The 15,453-nt window shown below is 39.8% G+C and overlaps 1 protein-coding gene across 1 annotated transcript; it reads left to right on the plus strand.

The window, feature by feature from the left end:
• The first annotated feature begins 7,701 nt into the window (after window positions 1-7,701).
• On the plus strand, window positions 7,702-9,133 carry LOC148863390 (uncharacterized). Its single transcript, XM_088981604.1, has 4 exons — window positions 7,702-7,999; window positions 8,076-8,140; window positions 8,312-8,378; window positions 8,684-9,133. Exons 1-4 carry the CDS (start codon window positions 7,900-7,902, stop codon window positions 8,848-8,850), a joined length of 399 nt encoding a protein of 132 aa, XP_088837730.1. The 5' UTR covers window positions 7,702-7,899; the 3' UTR covers window positions 8,851-9,133.
• The last annotated feature ends 6,320 nt before the right edge of the window (window positions 9,134-15,453 follow it).

The following is a 15,453-nucleotide window of genomic DNA, read 5'->3' on the forward strand; positions in this document are numbered from 1 at the left end:
GGCTGCCAACAACAACAGGAACGGTGAGAGCTCGAGTAAGTCTGTTGGACCGTCTTCTCCTTTCTATTTGCATCCATCAGATAATCCTGGAATTATTATCAGTCTGGTGTTCTTGAGAGGAGATAACTACGATGAATGGGCAAAAGCGATGAGAACTGCTTTTCGTGCCAAAAACAAAATCGGTTTCATCGAAGGCAGGGTCACAAAGCGGGAGAACGATGCTCCAGAGATTGATCTCTGGTGGATTGTGAACTCGATGTTGGTGGCTTGGGTTTTCAATACTGTCGATCCATCACTACGTTCAGCTATCACATATATGGAGACAGTCAAGGAGCTTTGGGATGATTTGAAGGAACAATTCTCAATCGGCAATGGACCCTGGATTTATTAGATTAAATCCGACCTTGCTAACTACAACCAACAGGACAGATAGTGGTTGCATATTACAGAAAATTGAAGGCAATGTGGGCTGAATTAGGAAGCTACTCTAAGATACCCGTGTGTACATGCGGGTGCAGGTGTGGAGCGGTAGTTGGATTGGTTAAAGAAAAAGAAGAAGAGAAAATCCACCAATTTCTGATGGGTTTGGACGACAATATAGTTGGAACTGCGTGTTCCAACATATTGAGTATGGAGCCAATTCCAAATACGAACAAAGTTTACTCAATGATCATACAAGAAGATCGACATTGACCGTTGGCACAAGGTAAGGAGGAATGGGCAGATGTAGTTGGTTTTGCAGCACAAGCCTCGCAAACTTCGTGAGACAGTAGAGCTGCTTCAAAAGACAAAACAATTGTGTGTAACAATTGTGGTCGACCTGGCCATGAAGCAAAGAATTGCTTCCAATTAATTGGATACCCTGAATGGTGGGGAGACAGACCCTGCGATACGTCGACCGGGCATGGAGCAGGACGAGGAAAAGGGGGTGGACACTCTGGCGGACGTGGCCGAGGCACGGCAAAAGCTCATGCTGCTTAGTCATTAGCGGGGCGTGAGGTGGCTGCTAATGCAATTGTGACTGATGGAGACCAGACCGGATTGAGCGGGCTTAATGACGAGTAGTGGCAGACTCTTGTAAGCATGCTTAATGCTTACAAAACCCGGACTAATGAAAAACTCTCTGGTAAAAATTACTCCACCGAATGGATTATTGACTCTGGGGCGTCACATCACATGATAGGGAATTTAAATGTGCTCGTCGATGACACCTATGATGTTGCACCTTGTCCTATTAGGTTACCCAATGGTGCGCACACCGAGGCCATGAAAAAAGGCACTGTTGAACTTGGAAATAACTTTAAATTGTTGTACGTATTATATGTCCCAAAACTCAATTGTAATTTATTGTCAGTAGGTCGGTTGCTTCGTGACACAGATTGTATTGTGACATTTACTAATAATTTGTGTGTGATATAGGACCGCATCTCGAGGACTCTGATTGGTGCGGGTGAACAGCTTGATGGGGTCTATGTCTTCAAGGGTGTAGCGTCGGTTCGTGCTTACAAGACAGATGGAACTGGGCCATGCGATTTGTGGTGTTTGTTTCAAGGCAAAGCAAAGTAGAGATTTTTTATTCAAAGCGACAATAAAGTGATTGTTGTATATTTTTTTACAATTGTTGATGATTATTCTCGAGCGGTTTGGATTTATTTGCTGGCTGAAAAAAGTGAAGTTGGTCGAACACTCAAAAATTTCTATGCAATGATTGAACGACAATTTAATAAGAAGGTTAAGGTGGTGAGAAGTGATAATGGAACAGAGTTTAAATCCTTGAGATCATATTTTGACGAGCAAAGAATTTTATTTCAAACTTCCTATGTTGGAACACCACAACAAAATTGTCGTGTGGAGAGAAAGCATTGTCATATTCTGAATGTGGCCAGAGCACTCAGGTTTCAAGCTCATCTTCCGATCAATTTCTGGTGAGTGTGTTTTGACTGCGGGGTACTTGATTAACCGGACACCTTTGACCCTTCTTGGTGGTAAAACACCTTACGAGATGCTATTTGGACAAAGTCCTTCTTATAAACATCTCAGAGTTTTTTGTTGCTTATATTTTTCGCATACTTGGGACCATGACAAATTTGCCCCTAGGAGTAGGAAATGTGTCTTTGTTGAGTACCCTTTTGGGAAAAAAGGGATGGAAATTATACGATCTTGAGTCTGGTGATTATTTCGTCTCATGAGACGTGGTGTTTAGTGAGGCCAAGTTTCCCTTTGCCACTCCAGAACATCAACCCTCAGTAACCAGTCCTCCCATAGCGAAAGGAAAATGTTGGGTTGCCTTGGACTATCCAACCACCGAACTCTGCGACCACTCCTCCTGACATGGTATCTGATTCACCTCATATAGAAGTCAGGGGGAGCAACACGATCGATGAAGAAGGACATCAGAACACGGGTAATGATGAGGAGGCATGTCCTTTTGATGAGACAATGAGCCATACAAATTGTAGGAATAATGAAACTCCAACTGCTGCTCAGCCTACCACGGAGTTATTAGGCCACGAACATCGAGAAAAGTGGACCCCCAGCTATTTACAGGACTTTGTCACACACTCTGCTCATCGTTTAGACCCCTCCGATGTTTCTCTTGCATCATCTCAATCCTCAGGTACTCCTTATCCCATAACTCATTATGTGACGTATGATAATTTTTCTATAAAACACAAACATTTCTTGGCAGCTATTACTGCAGGCCGAGAACCTACTCGTTTCTCTGAGGCAATGGCTAATGCTCGGTGGCGCGGGACTATGCACCAAGAAATATAGGCTTTGGAGGATGATGGGTCATGGACCTTGGAAGACCTCCCACCTGGAAAAAAGGAAGTCGAGTGTAAATGGGTCTACAAAATCAAGTACAACTCTGATGGATCCATTGAAAATTTTAAAGCACAGTTGGTAGTCTTGGGCAACACTCAAGTTGAAGGTCTTGATTACAATGAGACCTTTGCCCCTGTGGCTAAAATGGTCACAGTTCAAACCTTCTTAGCAATTGTTGCAGCCCAACATTGGGGATTGCATCAGATGGATGTCCACAATGCTTTTCTGCACGGTGATCTCCATGAGGATGTCTATATGAAACCTCCTCCAGGTTTTTCGGCCTCCGGGACTAGAAAGGTATGCAAATTCCAAAAATATTTGTATGATCTACGACAAGCCCCCTGGAATTGGTTCTCTAAATTAGGTGTTGCCTTGAAAACTTTTGGTTTTGATCAGTCATATTTCGATTATTCCTTATTTACATATCACAAGAATGGGCTTGTCTTGCACGTCCTGGTTTATGTTGATGACTTAATCGTTGGTGGGAATAACCCGGAGTTCATACACAAATTTAAACAGTATATGAACCGATGTTTTCACATGAAGGACTTGGGTGTTCTTAAATATTTTTTGGACATCGAAGTAGCTCGCAAATCATCGGGGATATTTCTTTGCCAAAGAAAATATGCGCTTGATATTATTACAGAAACTGACTTATTGGGGTCCAAATCTACTCACTTTCCTATTGTTCAGAATCATAAACTTGGCCTTGCTGACGGAGCACTCCTGGATGACCCTGAACGATATCAACGTCTTGTGGGTCGTTTGATTTATTTAACCATTACACTACCGGAGCTCAATTATTGCATCCACGTCCTGGCTCAATTTATGCAGTGTCATTGTGTTGATCATTGGGATGCAGCATTACATGTGGTTCATTATCTGAAAGGACATCCTGGCCAAGGGATATTTCTACGCTCTGATAGTGATCTGCAATTGTATGCCTATTGTGATTCCGACTGGGCGAGTTGTCCTCTAACTCATCACTCTCTTATTGGGTATTTTGTCATGTTAGGACATTCCCCCATCTCCTGAAAGACTAAGAAACAACATACTGTCTCTCGTTCCTCTGTCGATGTTGAATACCGGTCAATGGCTACTGCCAGTTGTGAGTTGAAGTGGCTAAAAGGTCTAATGTCGTCTTTGGGTATACCTCTTCCTCAACCTATACGCTTGTTTTGTGACAATCAAGCTGCTCTACACATTGCTGCGAACCCTGTCTTCCACGAGCAAACCGAACATATTGAAGTTGATTGTCATTTCATTCGCAATGAGCTCCAAGCCGGCACCATTGCGCCTTCCTATGTACGTATCGGTGAACAACTTGTTGATATTTTCACAAAGGCTCTTAGACAAAAACAGTTTGATTTTTTCCTTCCCAAGTTGGGCATTCGCAATCCTCATGCACCACCTTGAGGGGGAGTATTGGATGAGATTCGCGAGAGTCCTAGGAGATCCCGAATCTGTATATTTCCTATACAATTAGGAAGTTTTATGTTTTAGAAGTTTTGTTTTTAGCAGCCTTGTTTTTAGGAAGATATTATTTTTGGATTAGTAAGTCTTTTGGAGATAGAAGTTGCATTGCATTTAGGACATAGGGTTTTTAGAAAATTTTGGGAGCAAGAAACTCCATTGAGTTTGTATATATGTATATATATATAAGATAACAATGGAAAGACAACCTTTGGCTTCTGAAATTTTTCAGAGGTCCTTGATCATGTCCTTACAACAAAACAAATAACACTAGAAACAGAGGCATCAATTCCAGAGAGGTTGTCCACTAGAGAAGCGTAGTCTAATTCAAAAACCACCTGATTAAGATATTTTCAACTGCAAAGAGAACAGCTTCCAGAAGGGCCTTTGCCTCAATTTGAAGAAGTGAAGATGGAGTAAACCAACCAAAACCAGCTCCCCGACAATAGCCACCATTATCATTATCATGAACCAAAAACCAAAAGAAGCTTATTTATTCTTGCTTATAAACCTTCTATCTACACATCTCTTTATAAAACCAGATTCAGGATGACACCAAAAAGACTGATCCATTTAATCCTTACCCTTTGAAGAGTTTTCCCATTTTTGCTACAATGTTGGAGATCTCTCCGCTATTGACTTGCAAATGGCATTCGAAGAGACCACATCTCCGCCCCACAGCACATCTCCTCTGTGTATTGAGAACATCTCCCTATGATGTACCAAAGCCAATGATGTCATCATTGGGAAATGCTCTCAATACACAGCGAGGATGTGTTGTGGGGCAGAAATATGATCTCGCATTCGAAACAACAAAAGGAGATGTATCATCACCATCAAATAAGGAGTTTCTATCTTTCCAAATTTCAAAAGGGCAATGCAATTCCTTGTTATTTATTTATTAATTTAATTTAAATCTTACAAGTCCTTATTACCACGCTTGATGATAATAAAATCAAGTATAAATTTTGGCATGAATTTTCTAACAGCATTCCTTACACAAAGTTTTAATTAAAAAAAACAAGTTGTGCTTTTTACCTTTAAAAATAAAAGTTGTTTTTACCTTTTTAATACAAATTCAATGTAGTGCAAAAATTATGCAACTAGTACAGAATATGACAAGCCTATGAAAACAAATCTAATATTGGGAAAGTGAAACATATACAAGGTGGCTAGGAAAGACAAATACAGGTGAGAGGATTTGTTCAAGGAATGGCAATGCGTATATAACTAAATACACAAAAATACATCTACTTACTGACAAATAAACCAGCAAAACCAAGTATATATACTTTTTAAATTAAAACCAAAGATATTACACGAATTCATATGTAAGGCTCTGCATAATAGTTTAGGAAAGAGAAGAAACGACTGACTCCAAACTCCAAACATCATAATTTATATCCAAGTTGGCGATAATGTCTTTTCATCTCTCAAAGGAGCAAAAGAAAGTGTTCGGATCTGCTTAATGTTTCAGCTGCACATTAGGAACATCTTGATTCTTAAAAGAAAGGTAGATCGATTAGAGAAAAAGCTTTAGTAACTTGATTGATATTTACACACTGCTTACAATACTTGCAATCATGCAATGGGAACATCTTTATATGTGTTTATTTTCATTTATGAGAAGAAGTTTCCAATGCACCGCTGAAAGGGTTGTGTTGCTGCTGAGTATAGGTCGAGGGCAATAAGGTATTTTTACTTCCTTATCCGAGGGCTGATGTGTTCCAAGGCCTATAAGTCCAATCTGTGAAAGAGAAAGTACGTCAGAGGCCCTAGGTATTATCCCAGGAGTAGAATCTCCAATGGTCAAGTTAGTCAAGTGCATAACAAAGGGGTCTGATGAAGCCTGAGGAAAAAGTACAGGAACTAGAGAGTTTGAGAGTAGAAAAGGCCAAGATAACTTACCTAAGGAGTGGCGCAACTTATTTATACTTAGCTCATTTGGGATGAGCTAGAATTGGTTAGCAGCGCCATCTGGATTATGCCACAAGTTGTAAGGACGGTGTAAGGACAAAATCCGGATTCAATAATTAGAAAAACTTTCCAGAATCAAAAGGTAAGGATATGTTTTTGTAATCAGATTAATCATTTAATGATGAATTTCAGTCTCCCTATATTCTCATAAAACTTAACTGACCCGCCCTATATTTGAAAAACTTCATTGACCGAAATATTTTATTAATTACATGGGCATTATATAGTGAAGATGAGTAATCAGGTTCAGACTACTCAATTGCTCAACCCAAACTTAACCCCAATTTAAGTCAGCCCAACATAAAATCTGAAAATTCAAATCCAAACTGTACAGAAAGTTGGGTTATGCTCAGGTTGGATTATATTTGCCCAAATTGTAACCAGATGGAAGTTTCTATCAAGGTTGTAAGTTTCATTACGTATTGTAGTTTATATTTATCAATTTTCACACTTATTGGCACATGGCATGAATTAAGAAAAAAAATTGATGTCAGATTTTTCATTAATATTTAGTATATCACGAGTATCGACATAGTATGGATGAATCCAGCAAAGTATTAAGCAACACTGTACAAATAGAATACAACAATTAATGGAGAAAAAATATAACTTTTATGAGATAAAAATAAAAATAAACTTCTAAATGTATGGTAGAGTTGTGTTAAAAGCCTTATTTTTCATTGAAACTTTGTGAGAGAACTATATACAACCAGAAAACTTCATACCAAATTGGGATTAACTGGATTAACTAAACGTGATCCCTGTTTCCATGTATTTTATTAATGTCGTGGAACAGTACCATTGGTTTCACAGCCTGTCACATTCAACTAATCCTCGTTACAAAAAGAAAAAAGAAAATGATTTAAAATCAGGTTTTTGAAACTCAAAGTAACCTCTATGAATGATAACAAATAAGTATAGAAGATATTCTTAATATATGGCTGCAAATGCTCTGAGATGAGCTCTGTGAGGAGCAAATGCGGACTCTAATCTAATTGGTGTAAAATCCAGATCTAAGTTGCTGCACTTATGGCTGAATTAGAGTATGTTTGACATTCACCAATAATAACACCCCACGTCAGTCATACACGGGATCAAGAGATTGTAGTGGTCGTAGGGATGGCTGACCGCTTACGTGGGTTGTTATTATTGGTTAAAGAGCTCCTGGCAGCTAATCCGAACTCCGGCGCCCTTGTTTTCATTTTGGAGTTGGAGCTGGCATTTCCAACTTCCGGCATCCCTTGTCTCTTATATGGAGTGGAGCCGTGGAGGCTTTACCTTGCCACATGGCAGCTGATCATTGAGCAGAAACCTGGTAAAAAGGATCACCATGTATCAAATGAATAAGCTGCCAGTTGTGTTCATATTTCCAACTTCCAGCATCCCTCCTTCCTATATGGAGTGGGCAGAAACCTGGTGCCAGTTGTAAGACATTGTCTACACCCTTTTGCTACAGAATCTATCCGCCAAACTCTTCACCCCCAAATATAAAAGGACTTGTGTTTACGGAAACCCAGAAGCCACAACTCTCTCTCTCTCTCTCTCTGGCTCATTCAAAGTTCAAACCGCACCAAGACACAAGGAAGATATCTCTCATGCAAGTATCTTGGGTGAGGAATTGAAATGGGGTTGATAGTCATCACAATGCTGTGTTTTGTCCTTCTCACTTTGACAACAGCTTGTGCTTCCCTCCAAGCCCAGCTGCACTCACTTCATCCACAAGGTAATTATACCTGCATTCTCTCTCTCTCTCTCTCTCTCTCTCTCTCTCTCTAAATTTTCTCTGCAACTTGAAACAGACCAGGATCCCGGCCTTCTTCTTACCAAACTGCCAAGGAGGTTGAGGTTGCTTGAGGAGCCCATGGTAAGAACTGTGAAACCGCCCCATTCCCATTAGGCCATTACCATTCTTCTTCATTGTTTTTAGAACTAGAAACAGCTTTGTTATTACCATTGCTGCACCAACGGCCCACCCCATCTCAAAATTAAACTGTTCTCTAAATTCCAATTGTTCTTCTATTTTGCTGAAATGCAGGTTCAAAGCAGGTATATGGTCGAAGACTTCATAGCAGACTACAAACAAAAGGGAGCTCTGCTTTCAGGTGAACCACCTCATTCATCCACAAAACTTACTCATGTCACTCAATCTCATAAACCCTAACAAACAAAATGCACTAGGATGCTGCTGCACTTGGCTAGTTTTAAAAATGGCCGGGTGTCAAGGTCAAAGTCAAAGGGGGCATTTACATCGTTGTCAACCAACCTGACTGAAGCCTGATGAATGTTAATTATATATGGTCGCAGAGTAATTACAATAGAATTTGGCGTACGAAATTATTGTTCACCATTATGCTTCTACAGTTGAGCTAATTAATAGTTTATTATTGCATGTATACATGTTGTCCAGGTAAGATAAACACGGTAGGCGTGAGAATGAGAGATGGAAGAAAAGGGACGAGGCAGAAACGGGTGGAAGGAGCAGAAGCGTGGCAATTTTTTACAATGGACTACGCCAGAGTGAGAAGACGGAGGCCCATACACAACAAGGCCGTACCAATTGGGCTTAGACCATGAATCAAGGGTCTGTGCTGTGGTTCCCAAGAACATACGTATAAAATATATATATATATAATTGAGAGTGTAGTTAGGGAAATGAGGAGGGTGTCATCCTGAAACCGTGTTGTGGCCGACAATAGGGACCAAAACCCTATAAACAGTTGTTGCAAGTTGCAACCAAGGTTTGCTTCTTGGGACGATCCTGCTCATGCAATTTTGAGTTTGTATCAGCTCTCTCCTTTTTGTGGTTTCCAAGTTTAATTTTTGAAAGTATCAAAGGGGCTCTCAAAACCCAACACCACCCTTCGTACATGGTCCCTCTTTATCTCTGAACAAAAAGTATGTTTCGCAATACAGGAGATGGGGCTTGCCGTTCCCCACACTCCACCTCGCCTCGCCATTCTCGTTGCTTGCGTGTTTATCTAAAAACTAGAAGACAAAATGGGACTCGTTTTATGAAATCGAGGGGAAAGCTCTGGGAGTCGGAGTGGGAGACGGAAGAGTGCATCTTCTTCCAAAGTTTGACTGACGGACTGGCACTAGTTGTTAATTTGTCTGGTTTAATTGACTCTTTCAATCCTACAACCATAGACGATTCCGACTCCAGTTGAATTTCTCCTACTTCAGTTAGTAGAGGGTCCACCCTAGAGCGCTGGACAAATTTGTATGTTACGCCCGGTGGGCGGTGGCCTAGCCTTGGCCTAACCGGCTACCGGCTAAAGCTGTAAATCACATCCCTCGATGTAGTGATGCGGTCCTCCTACCTTGAATTGGATGAAATTACCAAAGAATAAAGATGCCCCCAAAATACATCCAAAGCCCATGATTTAAGGTTTTAGCCCAAAACTATGCCATGGACAAAGCGGATTTCGCCTCAGTCCACTCTCACCAAATTAGTAGGATCCACAGTCCCACATCAACAATGGGTCCAGTCGGGGGGAATCAATTTTAAGTGCCCGGCTGGAACAGAGGGCTTTCATGTTGTAATTTTTGACTTTGTGAGGTGGGGCTTGTGGCTTGTTTAGAAAGCCTATAAAAAGAGAAAAAAAAAATACATTCAGAGCCAAATTTTGGTTATGGTAACAGCCATTTTATGTGGCAATACACGCTTTTCCTCACGACTCAGGAGGCTGAACCAAAATTAAACAAGCCTTGTGAGATGAGGTCGACAAGTAATATTTGGTAAAAAATCTAGAAAACCAAAATTGAGGGCTTGTTTGGAAGGGCTGAAGCTTTGATGAACTGCTTTAGCCTTTAGGAAGTCACTGAAAACCACCTCGACCGTTACTCAGCCATCTACATGGCTCCCTATTAAAGCTTCCGAAAAGCGTTCCCTAATACAAGAATCAGGGACTTCGGCCATCGGTGTTCCGGGCTTGATACCGGGCCATTGACGGCAGAGACAGTGTTGACCATCCTGGATCTGTTTATAGACGGAAGCAACGTGCATTCCACAACCACACCCCATGTGGTCTTCCCGCATGACAAACACCTTACAGCGTAACATATCTTCTACTCTCCTCTGCAACTCCTGGCCTTGTGTTGATTTGTTTCAAAGATTTCTTAATTTGTTGAGTTTGCTTCTTAAAAGCTGATGTGAGAGACGATGCCTTCACTTGGGATCTCGTGCTTTTTGTGACGGGCCAGAAATTAGAGATAGCGTCGTAGAGGTCGAGAAACCGGAACATCTTTTTAGAGTATCTCTTGTTTTTTGCGACGAACTCGACGAACCCGAAGAGATGGATGGCCCCTTCTCTGCAAATTTCCGAGAAACAAAATTCTCTGATTGACTGGGAGGTGGAGAAGACGTCTAAATGTGGGTCGGTAACTCGGAGATTCAATGCCCCGGCCAGTGCGCTTGGTAGGGACGGTGACCAACCCATTCAACAGCTAGCGGTTTCTTTCAGGGGCCACCGAGCGCGCCGTTAGAGGCCGTACGCCAATCCACCCATTTTAGGGACCAACCCTTCTCCGCTTCTTCACTTGACCGAGAGGAAGAGTGGATCCTCTGTTGTCTGTGACTCTCGCAGATTTCGGCTGGTTTAATAAGAGGAAGGGAGATGAAGCGAACGAGGGAGAGAACGGGTATTATCGGTGTAACCGTTGGACAGAGGAAGGTAAAGTTTTACATCGATAAAATCTTTCCACTAATTTTGGTGAATATACTAACAAGAATGGAATATGCTTGTAAAATTGAACCGGATACCCCTCTACCAAATGCAGCCTTAGGGAATGTGGCAATACAGTATCCAAGTTTTTAAAATGTGATAATTAAATACTTATCATTAATCAGCCATTAAGTGATATTTAAAAAGTCAAAAATGCCTTAAAAATGTCATATAATTCTCTTTATCAACCATCCAAACATTGACAATAAAATGAATAATTCCAAATTTTTGATTCTTCTAAACAATCACCAACTTTTTTGAATAGAAGAGACTAGGATTTGGGATTGTTCGGTTTTTTATCAACATTTGGATGGTTGATAAAGAGAATTAGATGGCATTCAAATGGCATCTTTAACTTTTCAAATGTCACCTAACGATTTATTAATGGAATGATTAACAGTAGGTACTGGATTGTCGCATTTTAAAGTTTGGGGGCCAAATTGCCACTCGAGCCAAAGTACAGGTACTGATTGGGAATTTTTCCATTTTATTAAGGGTATATTTCTTAAACTTCCCTTACGGTTTAGTTAATTGAATAAGTGTATCCTTATTGATTGAAAATTGACTAATGCTATTCCTATTGTTTCTGATAATTGACTAATTCTTCTTTATCATTAGCATGCATGAGATATGAAAAAAAACGAAATGTCAAATTTTTCCTCTACTATTTCTCAAATTTTCAAAATAAAACCCAATTGAAGAAAAAATCCAGGAAGAGAAAGCAATGGCAACTCCAACGACAATGTTTAGGAGATGAAAAAACCTCTCATGGCCTCTCCCATTCAAGCTAATCTGATCTGATTTTCATTAATAATTAAAAAAAAAATTACAACCATAGTTCATTCACGTCTTCTTCTCAACACAATGGCAACAATTACCAGATCTAGTCCATAGTTCACTGACGTCATTCCCTCCCCCTTTTCTCCTTCCTTGCTCCGCTCCATCATCTCCGCCTCTATTCATAGTAACCATCAGCATTTTTGTATTTAGGTTGACTCTGCTCAGATTGGGTATAACAAGAATGCAAATTTTCTATGAAAATGTTAAAAGATTGACTCTGCTCAGATTGGGTCTAACTGCTTATTTTTTCTTTTTCTGAATTAAAGAGAAGCAAAGCGAAGGTGGGAATTGAATTGTAGGGAGAGGGAGGGGAGGAGTCTGAGGAGGCCCGCATTTAATGGTGTTCTTTTCCATCGTTGGAAAATAGGGGAGACAAAGAAAAACTAATATTTCAAAAAAAAAAAGGGTCCTTGAATGGACGATGGTTAGCTCCTTCGATCCCCATTTCCATTTCCAGGTACCCCACCACACAATGAGCAAATCTAGGAGAGACCAAGTAACCCAGAAAGTAGGCATTGAAGAAGACTCCTTGTAAGGTGACAACCAGATTTCGCTCATACCACTTGTACAGTGATGACCAGATTTCTGTCCGTTCTTTGCTTCTTTCAACATAGCCTTAATCCAACCCCCACTGTGCTCGAATCGCCTCAAGGACTTGCAGCGCAAGAGCATCCCTCCGACCATTCCTGGCACGGCGGAAACCGTCTCCAACATCTTTGTCTGGATTTTAGTTATTCATAAATTCCACCCTGGAACTTGATAATCAAGGCATGGCCAGAAGGGGTTGAGACCTTGACTGGAACTCATCTCACAGTAACCCATGGAAGGATAATTAGAAGCGCGATGGCTAATGTGAATCAGAATTCTTGCTTGTTTACCAATTTATAGCCGTGAGAATGACGAAGGGTGTTTTCGGGATTTTTGATAAATATATTAGTCACATGTAATGGAAATTTAGCCGATAGAATAAACTTAGTCAATTAACTAAACCATAACGGAAAGTTAACCGAGGCACAAGATAGCTCAATCAGTTTAAACATGGGAGTAAGAGGTGAAATGATGTGGTTATTACCAACCCACATGCAAAGAGTGAGAAAATAAACCATATAGCCATTAACCTGGGTCGCCCCACAAGGGATGTATAGTTTTGAGAGTATCAATGGTAGGCATAAAAAGAACATTTTTTGAGACTCCACTAAAAGATAATATTAGTTTTCCCAAAAATCATATTAGTATAAATTACGACAATGCCATTCAATATAGCACACCAAGCATAAGTAGACTAGGCAAGCCTTCCTTACGACTATAACAATTGAACATAGAGAGCGTGCAAATTAGGGCACAAACGGCAAGCAAATCAAGTGTGTAGTCTACAATGTGAATACATGACAAAATCCCAATAGTTCCAACTTCCAAGCAAATGACCTAGGGTGCAATCAAGTCGAACCAAACTTTGGTTTATATTGACTCAACTTGACTAAAATACTATTTGGTTCAAGTTCGATCTCGAGTTTGATTAGAACCACTCAACTCAATTAAATATTTGATGAGCTTTAATTCACTTGAAAATGAATACATTTTTATATTATATATAATATATTTGTTATAATATATAGCATATTCTTATATTATATATTTTATATAAAACTATTTTTTATAAAATATATTTTTATATTCCATAATATATGTGTACAACATACATATGTATGTATTTATGTATTAATCGAAGCCAAGCTCGCTTTCAAAAGGAACTTTTTATTGATCAAGCTTAACCTCAAATAACTAATCGAACTTACCTTTGAGGTCCAAACTATTCAATTAGAGTTTGATACAATTACAACATTGAAGTGATCATAATGAATTTATGTACTTGGACTCAGCAACTGTTCACATAATCACATGGATCGTGTTGCTCAATATGAATCATGTGACCCTTTAAATCATTTTTTGTCACTTTAACCCCTGTCCATTTGAACGTGCCTCAGTTCTTTTAGCCCCTTTAATCGAACAAATAGATAGCTTCTAACCCCTTGACCAATCTATTTTGGTCTACTTTCTTTCATTTTAGTATTTGTTGGAGCAATTTTCAAGTTCCTTTGAATGTGGAACAAGGTTCAAAAATGCAATTTTGGTCTATTTTCTTTCATATCTTTTAATTCCTGACACACCTATATTAAGGTATTTTTATCAAACATTTTTTTAATAATTAAAATGCAAAAAAAAATCTCTGAATAAAAAACTACAAAATAAAAAAAAAAAGAAATGCAAGGTTCAACGTATCAATGCACCCCTTCCAACATATCAAAGTGTATCGTTAGTTTGAACCTTGTGTTGTAGCATTTCCACTCATTCATTCTAACATTAACATTTCTAGGACCCCTTGAAATGATTCTTTGGGATTTCTCTCTTTTTTCTCTTTCTCTATCTTTTTCTATATTCTCTTCCTCTCTCTTTCTGCTGCCTTGTGTTAATTTGTTCCAACCCTACTAACAGGCAGCTATTGCTTTTTTTTAGATTAATCTGATCTGGGTTTTTTATTTAATTTAGGAATAAAGGTTTAATTGATGATTGATGGTTTGTTTCATTTGAAAGAATGGGACTTGTATCATTTGAAGTCTTTATGGTGAGTTTTATTTGAATTAGGAAACTGAATTAAAAAAAGGTTAGAATGGATCGCACATCATTTGAAGTGAGTAGTTAGTTTCTTTTTATAGATAATCGCGCGCCTGAAGTTAGTACATTTTATGAGAGTGGAGTTAACTAATCCCGTTTTTTTTTCTAAAAGTTGGTAGAGACACTCTATGGATACTCTTATTTGAGAAGACAAGTAGCCACTTGTCTCAGGTAGAAAACCTTTAACCCGAAGGCTTTTCTATAGACTAGAGAAGAGCCGTTAGGCTAGAGGGCTTCCGTTCCAAACAAATGGTTTACCTATCTCCTCAAGAAAGAGCATGGTTTTCAAAACCAGACCGGACCGGATGATTGGACCAAAAAACCGGTATTCGGTCAGCCCCCGAGTTTGGTTATACTATAAATCGGAAATTCTTTGAAAAAGCATTGAAAAAGTCAGAAAACTGCTGACCCGGGTGATCGGACCGCTAAATCGCTCAACCCGGGCATTGGTTCACGGGTTATTCTTTTTATTTTTGCTATTTTAAATAAAATAAAACACAAAAAATAATACGACCTTTATATCCCCATCCCAAATCGAATGTTTAGGGTTAGAATCTCATTTTCGTTCTAACCCAATAACCCTTCCCTCCTCTCAGCCCTCACACCCAACCAACCACCTACGGCGGTCAGCACCTACGGCATCCGACGGCAACACACAGCCTTCGATGGAGATTAACGGCGACCAGCAACGGCGGCCAGCTTCATTTACAGCAGCCAACATTTATTTTACAGCACTCTCCAGCAGTAACAGTTGCGGTTGGCAAGTTTGCAGCGGCGGTCTAGCGAGTTTGCAGCAGAGAGTTTATAATGGCAGTAACACCACCATTGTCGATTCTGCAAGTTGCAGCAACACTTGCAGCGGCAATCACTTGCAACCAAGCCTGAGCCCACTGGCAGCGAGCCCACCATCACACCACCATTACCAGTAGTAAAACCTTGA

This window comes from Nelumbo lutea, chromosome 3, assembly GCF_056320005.1.
Source record: "Nelumbo lutea isolate HS-2025 chromosome 3, American lotus-T2T, whole genome shotgun sequence".
NCBI classification, from domain to species: domain Eukaryota; kingdom Viridiplantae; phylum Streptophyta; class Magnoliopsida; order Proteales; family Nelumbonaceae; genus Nelumbo; species Nelumbo lutea.